Below are 10,805 nucleotides of genomic sequence, written 5' to 3' on the forward strand. Positions count from 1 at the left end.
TAGCCACTTGCTGATTTCTACCTATTTAAATCAACCTAGCCCTCCAGCAGGTCTGTTTAATTAGGACAGTATATGTTATCATCAGTCTTGACTTCAAGAATTTAGGGGATTTTGGGGTTCTGGGGCTTTTTTTTTTTTTTGTCATTTTCCCCCCTCTCTGCAACTGGCCGTAGACTGAATCTGTCTTGCACTCACCAAGTTGTTGGCTCCTGGGTTAGGCCTAGATCACTGAGCTGCTCTTAAACTTATTTCTGAACTGTTGCTTTGTCCCCAGGTGTATACAGAGGCAGCTGTGACGTGCTGGTGAGGTCCAGGCTTGCTCTAGGAGATGGTGTCACCATGCAGGTGACAGTTAGGAGCAAGGAAGAAACACCCGTAGATGTCATCCTGGCTTCCGTAGGCTGAGTCTTACAGCACGTCTACTGTGATGGAAACCTCTGCAAGCACTGGTTGGGTATTTCACTGGATATCAAGCAGCCTGTCTGTCCTTCTGCATGTAGTTTTTATTCCTCGATTTGGTAAATATTTTGTATGATGTTACAGTAGTGGCAATAGTGACTGGCTGGTGCTGAGCCTTTCCCGTGTCCCTTCCCTCGTTGTCACTTACACATTCCCATCTAACTTATTGCATCTCTGGCCACTTGCAGTAGAGCAGGGAAGATAAAAGATGCAGGTGGTAAGAAAATGGAATCAGACTTTTGTCAAAACTGATTTTTATTAACAGAAAATAAACACTGGTCCAAGTGGTGGAATTCATATGAATTACTGTTAATAAAATAGAAATTTTTTTGTTCTAATTCTGTCTGCTTCAGTACGGAAAAAATAGCCCATAATGGCTGTTTACTCGCAGAAGCCCCTTATTCCTAAAGGGATGCTATAAAATTTCAAATATAAGCAGTTAAAAAACACACAAAACCTGCAGAGTCTGCCAACCTGCAAATTTACAATAGCTTCATGATTGTCTCCTCTCTTCTGCACAGAAAAATCAGTGTACAGAGAGATTAAATTTCCCCTATCAAGTCACTTTCAATTCTCTGAGCCTTATGTCAGATAATCCCAAACAACAGGGCAGCCTCCTCCTGGGCTCAACGATGTGAAACACCCTGTATCAAAAGTTGGGAAGAGAAGGGGAAGGAGGGACCTTGCGGTGACTTCTTGTGAGGGAAGTTCTGCATCTCTCTGCTCTGATGAACTGGGTGTTTCTTAAATATCAAGTCAGGGTGAGGAAGGAAGGCGGGAATACTATTTTCATAATAATTTACACACCCATCCCAGATCCCTGTGTCTGGAGTAGCTATTGCTTAGAAGAACAGCTTGGCTTTTGCTAGTGCCATTGTTACATATTCAGCTTGCTCTAGTGAAACAGGGACCAGCCTGCCCTGGTAGAACTTGCTACAGCCAAGCTCCTGAGGTAATTACACCCCTGGGACTGTTGGTGAGCAGCTCTGCTTGCTGAAAAATAGAGAAACACAGGAAGTGGTAAAAACTTGAGGTTTAGAGCTTGCCTTTGGGTAACTGGCCATTAAAAAGAGATTACTGAAGACATGATGACTGCTTAAATGACCCTTTAGGTGTGCAGAGCATCATTGCCTGTATTTTGAGGGATTACAGATCCAGCTCTCCTGCTGTATGTAGTGTAGGCAAACTCAGTTTTAAATTCTTCAGTCCTGCCAAGCTGAGGGATATCATTTCAACTGCCTGCACAGCAACTCAAAAACCAGATCAGTATCCATCTTGGGAGTATGTGCATCAACCCGTGGCTGCTAGTGGTCCTGTTTTACCTGTGGTGCACAGTGTAGCCTGGCCATGAAGGCAAGAAAGAATTCTGGGGCTGATACATGTGCTGTGCCTCCCCTCAGGTGCTCTTGTTTTCCCTTGAGCCCTCCTGGCTTTAAACACAGAGACAGGCTGCTCGAGAAGCAAGAGCACAGGGCTGGAAGAGCTGTCAGCATCCTGTAACGCTGTTTAGGCCAACAGTTTTGTCCGTGCCTCCATGCAGGCTGTTTTATGGTTCTCAAAGGATTTAACTGCAAAAATGCAGCAGTTTGGCAGCCAGAGATTAGGGTGTTAGTGCAGAGTGTTGAATCTGGAGATAAAATGAAGGTTTCTTCCTGCCCCCAAAGCCTGACTTGTCAACAGAGAGCAAGAACCAAGCTGCAGCAGCTCAGAAGGAGTTGATGAAGTTCAGATACGCATTCAGGAAGCCTGTTGGATCCTCCAGCTGCGGATAGTGGCTAATGTGGTCGTCCAGCACAGACACCGTGGACGTGGGAAGCACCTTCCTGTCGGAAGAACGCAGCAACTTAAGCACAGGAACTGCTGCTCAGCCTGCAGCCACCCATGAGGACAGAACCCTCTCACACAGCTGGGATTCTGCTCATAACATGGTTTGGGGACAAAAAAGCCTGTAGCTGCTACAGCTGATCACTCTTCCAACCGGTGGATTTACTTCAGGTTAATTTGGAAGAGAAGACTCCCTCAATTGATAAATCTTACTTCAGTCTAATGTGGTTTCAAAATGCATAATTGATTTGACTGAGAATTGTGACTTTTGGTGCCTAAAATGGGGAAGCCATTTCCAAACTGCTTCTCTAGCTGAATCACATGGCTGCGCAGGTTACAGGTGGGAATTAAAAACAGCCTCAGTGAAAAGGAAATTGAAGGAAAAATCCAAGACAATCTCCCTCGAAATGAACTCCCTGTTGCATACTCCCACTTTGTGGTGGGTATTGTCTTACCTGTAAAGCTGAAGAAACTCTGGGTGCGGATTCACAGGGTCCAGGGGCCCGTAGATCAGATGCACTGCAAGAAAGAAACACAGACAGAGCTTTTATACCCAAGGACATCCCTAGACCGAGCCAAGGAGACATGTTGCAGACGTGTTCCCCCCTTGCACAGAGCTCGGGAAGCTTTCAGCTGAGCACTGAGCTCTTGCTTGTCCGCCCTGGGGGTCAAGTTCAGCCTCCAACCCTCCTCCTGCAAACACCAAACCTTGCCTTGAGTTGCTGCAACTTCTCCTGAGCTTGAAAAGCACCTCAGCTTGCCTGGGCTGGAGAAACTGGAAGCTGTGAACCAGCTTCTAAAGGAAAGTTACCTCTGCTCAGTGGAACAAACTTTTTTTTTTCCCTCTAATAATTTCACAGCTCTCCGCTGTAACCGAGCAGGGAATTTTGTTATCGCTTGCATGAACTGGATTTGAGCCACGTCATCCTCATCATTAGTTGAAGAAGCCAACACCACCCTTCAGTGACTGCAAACAAGAGGGGTGATTCCCAACATCCCAACCAGTAAATCAAAGAAAATGGATTCCTACTCACATGGGACAGAGGTGGACATCAAAGCCCCAACCCAGCGGTCTCTGTGCTTCTTTCTCTGGTTTATGTACTGCAAAATACTGAAGAGAAACCTGTTGTTATGCAGCAGATGGTGCCCAGCCTGGAAATGGCTTTTAATTAGGAAGGGAGAAACAACCTGCAGGTTGGGGAGATGGGAGGATAAGGTTTGAATCCTTTTCCAGATGAAATAGAAGCAAATTTGGGTCCTCTGCTCCTAGTCAAATGCGACAGGGTTGTAAAAGAAGGGGTGAACTGTTGTAATCTTTGTGCTGGACGATGCAATGAATCCCAGAATCCTCTGGGTTGGAAAAGCCTTTGCAGCTCCTCCAGCCCAGGCATGACCCTCCCCCTGACCGTTCCCAACTCCCCCAGATCCCTCAGTGCTGGCTCAGCCCGACTCTTCAACCCCTCCAGGGATCCCGGGGACTCCCCCCTGCCCTGGGCAGCCCATTCCAACGCCCAACAGCCCCTTCTGCACAGAAACCCTTCCTCAGAGCCAGCCTGACCCTGCCCTGGGCAGCTTGAGGCCATTCCCTCGGGGCCTGGCGCTGGCTCCTTGGCTCCAGAGACTCATCCCCCCTCTCTGCCCCCTCCTGGCAGGGAGTTGCCGAGGGCCAGGAGGTCTCCCCTCAGCCTCCTCTTCTCCAGACTGAACCCCCCCAGTTCCCCCAGCCGCTCCCCAGCAGACCTGTGCTCCAGACCCTGCCCCAGCTCCGCTGCCCTTCTCTGCCCACGCTCGAGTCATTCAATGGCCTTTTTGGGGTGAGGGGCCCAAAACTGAACCCACTCAGCGAGGGGCGGCCTCACCAGTGCCGAGCCCAGGGCTCAGATCCCTTCCCTGTCCCTGCTGGCCACGCCAGTGCTGACACCAGCCAGGATACCGTTGCCCTCCTTGGCCCCCTGGGCACACTCTGGCTCATTCTCACCCCCCCAGTCCCTCTCTGACCGGCAGCTCTCCAGCCACTCCTCCCCAGGCCTGTAGCCCTGCTGGGGGTTGTTGTGGCCCAAGGGCAGCCCCCGGCATTTGCCCTCAGTGAAGCTCCCCCAGTTGGGCTCAGCCCATGGCTCCAGCCTGGTGAGTGAGTCACAGTGAGCTGCAGGCAGCTGACAAACAAGGACCAAAAGACTGATTTACTCCTTAACAAACCTCATGCTGCTTTGCTTGGGCAGCAGGGCAAAAAGGAGGGTTGCAATCAGGTCCTACAAAATGTCAGGGCAGAAATCAGCCACTGCAGAGGCAGCGTCGTCTGAGCACTCCCACGCTCAGGGGCATCGCGGCGGCTCTGACACCATTTCAGTGCCCCGCAGAAGACGAACCAGCGTTGAACCACTGAGCGTGGAGGAATGCAGAGGAAGATAAATTGCACAGGTCAGGTCTTGCAGTGAAAATCTGAACCGCTAACAGCTCCTCAGCCTGTCTCCTCGCCCCAGCCAGCAACGCGGTGACTCCTCGCTTCAGCACAGCTCTCAGTGGGGTGAGGCTCACAATTTAAACTTCAGATTCAAGTCAGTTGGGTTATAAAAAGCCTGCCAAGGATGGGAAGCTATGCTAAATATACTGATACTCTTGACACATGGCATTTAAAGAGCTGGAGGTATTTTGGCACTTGAGCTTCCCATCAGGACTGTGCTGCCAACAAAGGTGACATGGCAAAAATTTGCCATGATGCAACTTGCCAGAGGGGCAGTTCGTCAGCCAGTGTAGCTATTGCTGGGCTTGGGTGTGTATCTCTTGTTACAAAAGGCAATTAGTAAGTGCCCTTGGGTGAGGCTGAGCTGTCTGGTCCTTTCTGGGGTTTGTCTGGAGATGGTGGGAGGAGAGAGGAGTTTGTATGCTCAGGGGGGAAGGGGACACAGAGGTCCCACTGAATGGGGATACTGAAATCACAACCACCAGCCTGAGGTCCTGCCAAAAACCTCAAACTGGAGAAAAACAGATTTAGCTCCAGTTGTTTATAAAAATGACAGATTCAAGCCCCTAACTTCTAAAGGAGAAAACTCCCCCACATTGTCCATCTCCAACGTCATCCTCCCACCATGTGCAGGCTCAGATCATGCTGATTCAATTTCTTTTGCCCGCCTTGCACCATCCCAGCAAGAATCCCTGCTCCTGCATCACGCCCCCCCCAGCTCTTTTTTGGGGTGTGATGATGATTCCAGACCCCAGCAGGAGCAGCTGGAGGCTCTGGGGTGCCAGGGTCCAGGGACTTGGCTGTGCTCTTGGTAACCTCTGAGCTGCTGCATGGCTCTGCCGGCAAACAGAGGGACGCCACGGGTGTAAAACTAAACTCGGGCAGCAATTAACAGCGACGTACCTGTCAACAACGAGATTGCCATCGTTGGTCCTCACCACCGTCCACATGTCCCAGTACTCTGCCTGTGAAGGCTGCGTGTAGGGCCCAAAGACAGCCCCAAGCCTGCGGGAAAAAAAAAGTTCAGAGTGGCACGGCAGCAACCGTGTTAGTGGATGACTCAAAAACTAGCCAAAGGCAAAAAAAACCCCCAACGATTGAGTGCTTCCAGCTTCCACTGTAAAACATGTGAGTGCAATCACAGCACTGCAAATCATCCCCTGAAGGCACCCGGTGTTGGACTTGGCCAGTTCAAAGGGCTTTTTGGAAAACAAAAGAGGTTGCACCATTTGATAAAACTATGTATCTGATTGCCTGGTGTATGTAGAGTGTGAGTAGGGATTTCATCGCCTCTGTAACCGGCGTGAGGCCAACACTCGTGGGCGAGAAGGATTTCAGCCTGTGGTTTATTATTAGGCTGAAGTGTTTTGCCAACCTGGAGAGGGAATGGCCCAGAAGATCAAGGTCGTTCAAATCCAGGGGCAAATCTCTCCTGGGACAGTGCCAGGGAAACTGCTCACCTGCCAAATACCCTAATTCCTACATTGGGCCCCTCCCCACTTGGCTCACGTCCCCCGTACGGACTGTGCCCAGCACCACGGAGACTCACCCTCTGGAGAAGAAAAAGAAGTTCATCAGCCGCGTGATGACGGGGGACAGCAAACCCCCATCCTTGAGGATCTTAGGCAGAAGGGAAAAAAAGGAAACAGCACTACTCGGTATCATACAGACGGGTAAATACTGCCTCCTCAGAGGGCTCTTCCCCTGGCTCCCTGTATTCTGGCAGTTTCCCAGCTGAGCTCTGACCCTCGAGATGTACATGAGCTCTCAGCGGTGAGACGTCAGCACTTCAAGGGGTGATTATTGGGAAATTTGGATGCGATAAGCTGCATCCTGACAGCCCCTGCTTCTCCCCACCGCCTCTAACGATGCCTGTGAGCAACTCGGGTGCCATTACCGAAGCGGGGAAAGCAGCAGGTATCTGAGGCGGGTAAAACCCCAAACTCACAGAGTCAGCCTTCTGCTTGAGGGGCGATTCAGTACGACTAGAGGGGGTAGCAGCTCACCTTCTGGATGAACCGGGGGTAGTGCGTTTCGGGGAAAATCCCTGGAAGGATGTCAAAAAACAAGAGTTGTAGCGCTACAGGTGTTTTGCTCTGCATCTCCCAGTCTCTTCCCCGTCTTTGTGGTGCCATGAAATATGGCACAGGCAGCCCCAGGACTGATGCTGCTGGTTAATTACAGCACCTTAATTGCAATTCGCTTGGGGTTTGGGCGGTGCTTTCCCTCAGACAGGAAGGCCACCCTGTCCTGTGGATCCCCATCCCTCCCAGCCCACCCACCCCACGACACCGGACAAACCTCACCTCCGTTGGATAAACACAGGCTGTTGATCAAGATGCTTCCAGTTTTATTGTGCTCATACCTGGGCGACAGAAGAGAAGAAGGTGAAACACAATTAGACCTACAGGCTCCAAGAAGTGACCGACCAGCAGGTCAAATTTAAAGGATCGGATCATCTCTGCTCCCCTGCTGTCCCTGGCTTGATAAAAAGGAGCTCGGGAGGGAAGTTAAACATCCTAGCAGCTGGGATCTGATGGATGGGAGCCTCAGATCTGCCCACCATGGATGTGTCCTGAGACCTCTGAGCCTTCCTTACAGCTGTAGGTACAGGGAAAAGGGGGATCTGCACTACATCCTTTCACTTATCTGCTGGAAATCGCCTTGATGGGGACACAACAAAGAGCAGCCAGAGCATCAGTGGTTGCAGTGACCTGTGCAGCAGCTCCTGTGCGACTGTATCCCCGTAATCGTGGGACAGGAGATTAATCCTCTGGTGGTGGAGGCCGAGGTGACGCACCAGCCCCTCAACAATGCTGGCTTGCTCGAAGATGGAGTAGTGGTGGGGCCTCTGTGAAGCAAAGCGGGAGAGGAACCGCAGTGAAAGCCTGAGCCCACAGACTCCAGAATAAACCCCCAAATGGAGAAATATGGGGTGGAGAGCAGTAGTTTACAATCCCAGACAGAGCAGTTGTGATGTCCTGGGCAAGCAGTTGTGACCACAAGCCTGTGGAAACACTGCCCATGCCCCAGAGGGGCCAGGGTGTGCTTGGGAGTCACATCAAACCAAGTAAAGGTGAGATGGTGACAGAGCCAGTCTCCACCACGCACCTTCCCCATCCCCCCGCTACTATAATGTCTTATTCCTTTTCCAGATGTAAACGGGAGAAGAAACTGGACAGCAAATGCCAATTTTCTGGGGTTGCTGGCACAGCAGAACAACCTCTGGGCCAAAAGCAACTGCAAAAATCCTCTTCCCAGGCTACTTACAGGCTTGTCACTGAAACCGAATCCTACAAAATCCAGAGCAACCACCCGGTGAAACCGCTGGGTCAGCCCTTCCCAGATCTGGAAGAGAAATGCATTAAAAAAAAAAATAGCTAATGGGAACAGAGAGAGGAAAAGTCTGTGGCAATGCACAGCCACGGATGGCCATGCTCCCTGCCACTCCCCCAGACAGCACCTTCCAGCTCCGAGAAAACAACAGGAGGTTGAAATTTCCAATAAACAGCAAGACCATCCCCCCAAAAAGCCAAGAAATACTTGTGGGTCTTTTTCTCCTGCTTTGAGCTGGAATGTGGGAAAGGGCAATGTGAAAAAAGCTCAGCTCCTGTGCAAGGCATGGCGAGAGGAGCGGGGCTGCCATCCCAGAGCGCAGTGGTACCCCCAGCAGAAACTCCTCTGGAGCATTTCCCTCCCCAGGCTGAGCCCTGAGTCCATCTGCTCATCCTCGACAGGGAGAAACCGCGGGGTTTCCCGTTGGCATCCAACCTCCCCCCCCCGTGCACTCGCTCCTCTCACCTTGCACCAGTCGTAGCTGGAGGTTGGGAAGCCGTGTAGGAGGACGACGACGTCGGAGCTGCCAACAGCGCCGGTTGAATCTGAGGAGGTAATGAGGTGCCTCAGGGTCAGCTTTTTCCCCCCAAATATCCCCCCTTGTAAGACAGGTGTTGCCGTTCGAGCTCAACCAGCAGCACGGGGTTACCTCTCCCTTTGCTCCCCCAAAACCAGGTGTGGGTTTGACTTGCACAGAAGCTTTCCCAGTGCCAGCGTGGCTTCGGAAACCCAGCCGGATGAGCCACTGCAGCTTCTGGCACCAGCTATTTAATGCAAACTGAGGTTTTACTTGGCACAAATTAATTGCAGCTACACTTAAGTTGCTACGATGGGTGACAACCACTCCAGCAAATAGGTTTTTTGACATCTTTCCCTTGCTGTGACCCATCAGAGGATCCTTCCCCATGAACACCAAGGCATTGACAGTGGTGCACAAGGACCAACCTTCATGACTTCACTCAGTTAAAACGTTCTGATAACGAACAGCCACACTGCACCTGGATCTGTGCAGCGGCTCCCCTTAAAGCCATTATGTTTTGGGAGGGATTTGCCATCTCCCTGCCTGGCCTTGGGAACATCCCTGGGGCCGTCGAGGGGAGCAGAGCCCCCAGCCCCACTCCCCACCGAGAGGGACGAGGTGTCCCCAGGGCTCGGTGTGGCCCCGTCACCTCTGTAGAAGATGTTCTGGTCCTTGTAGGTGAAGTAGCCTCCGGAGGATCTCCAGGAGAGGAGAGCAGGGGAGAGCTTGGGGGGTGGGATGTGCAGGTAGACGGCGAGGAGGGGCACGCTCAGCAGCCCCACCTGCACCCACAGCTCCTTCATCCTGCGGGAGAGAGTGAGGCGCCTGCCTACCAGGATTTGTCCCATAACCCCCAGGTCCCGCTAACGCCCCTCCATGTCCCCATAACCCCCACATCCCCATAACCTGCACGTCCCCAGGCTGGCAGGTCCATGAAAGTGGTCTCTGCAGTAAAGGTTGGGGGGTCTGAGGGGGTACATGGGCTCCATAGGGGTTTTAAGGGGGGGGGTGTGACCCCACTGGGGGTCTGAGGGGGAACGTGGGGGCTCCATAAGAGGTCTCAGGGGAAACACGGGCCCCCCTGGGGGTCTGACAGGGGTCATGGTCCCATATGGGGTTTGAGAGGGAACACGGGCCCCACTGGGGATCTGGGGGGGGGCTGTGGGCCCGTAGGGTGTCTGAGGGGGGGGCAAGGGCCCCACTGGGGGTCTGGGGGGGTAAGATGTGGGCCCATGGGGGTTTGAAGGGGGTGTGTGACCCCACTGGGGGTCTGAGGGGGAACGTGGGGGCTCCATAAGAGGTCTCAGGGGAAACACGGGCCCCCCTGGGGGTCTGACAGGGGTCATGGTCCCATATGGGGTTTGAGAGGGAACACGGGCCCCACTGGGGATCTGGGGGGGGGCTGTGGGCCCGTAGGGTGTCTGAGGGGGGGGCAAGGGCCCCACTGGGGGTCTGGGGGGGTAAGATGTGGGCCCATGGGGGTTTGAAGGGGGTGTGTGACCCCACTGGGGGTCTGAGGGGGAACGTGGGGGCTCCATAAGAGGTCTCAGGGGAAACACGGGCCCCCCTGGGGGTCTGACAGGGGTCATGGTCCCATATGGGGTTTGAGAGGGAACACGGGCCCCACTGGGGATCTGGGGGGGGGCTGTGGGCCCGTAGGGTGTCTGAGGGGGGGGCAAGGGCCCCACTGGGGGTCTGGGGGGGTAAGATGTGGGCCCATGGGGGTTTGAAGGGGGTGTGTGACCCCACTGGGGGTCTGAGGGGGAACGTGGGGGCTCCATAAGAGGTCTCAGGGGAAACACGGGCCCCCCTGGGGGTCTGACAGGGGTCATGGTCCCATATGGGGTTTGAGAGGGAACACGGGCCCCACTGGGGATCTGGGGGGGGGCTGTGGGCCCGTAGGGTGTCTGAGGGGGGGGCAAGGGCCCCACTGGGGGTCTGGGGGGGTAAGATGTGGGCCCATGGGGGTTTGAAGGGGGTGTGTGACCCCACTGGGGGTCTGAGGGGGAACGTGGGGGCTCCATAAGAGGTCTCAGGGGAAACACGGGCCCCCCTGGGGGTCTGACAGGGGTCATGGTCCCATATGGGGTTTGAGAGGGAACACGGGCCCCACTGGGGATCTGGGGGGGGGCTGTGGGCCCGTAGGGTGTCTGAGGGGGGGGCAAGGGCCCCACTGGGGGTCTGGGGGGGTAAGATGTGGGC

At 53.5% G+C, this 10,805-nt stretch overlaps 2 protein-coding genes across 3 annotated transcripts in view; one reads left to right on the forward strand and one right to left on the reverse strand.

Moving 5' to 3' along the window:
- The window catches only part of COPG2 (coatomer protein complex subunit gamma 2), a 31,197-nt gene extending 30,400 nt beyond the window's left edge, over positions 1-797 (forward strand). Inside the window, exon 26 of the mRNA XM_026868028.1 lies at positions 275-797. Within this exon, the coding sequence (XP_026723829.1) occupies positions 275-405 (131 nt within the window). The 3' untranslated portion in view covers positions 406-797. The remainder of the gene's footprint in view (positions 1-274) is intronic.
- MEST lies at positions 697-9,430 on the reverse strand. 2 transcript variants are annotated; one of them, XM_026865775.1, is made up of 11 exons: positions 9,253-9,430; positions 8,549-8,628; positions 8,018-8,095; positions 7,462-7,598; positions 7,054-7,112; positions 6,754-6,794; positions 6,297-6,367; positions 5,651-5,752; positions 3,318-3,394; positions 2,739-2,802; positions 697-2,282 (listed from the first exon to the last, which is right to left on the reverse strand). In XM_026865775.1, exons 1-11 carry the CDS (start codon positions 9,404-9,406, stop codon positions 2,165-2,167), a joined length of 981 nt encoding a protein of 326 aa, XP_026721576.1. In that variant the 5' UTR covers positions 9,407-9,430; the 3' UTR covers positions 697-2,164. The 2 variants fall into 2 exon arrangements, with proteins under 2 accessions (XP_026721576.1, XP_026721569.1); XM_026865768.1 differs by lacking the exons at positions 697-2,282; positions 2,739-2,802; positions 3,318-3,394 and adding an exon at positions 4,381-4,665 and having other exon boundaries at positions 9,253-9,410.
- Positions 9,431-10,805: the final 1,375 nt, after the last annotated feature.

The sequence above is a fragment of the Athene cunicularia genome (genome assembly GCF_003259725.1).
Source record: "Athene cunicularia isolate RWA chromosome 1 unlocalized genomic scaffold, athCun1 chr1_part2, whole genome shotgun sequence".
NCBI lineage: Eukaryota > Metazoa > Chordata > Aves > Strigiformes > Strigidae > Athene > Athene cunicularia.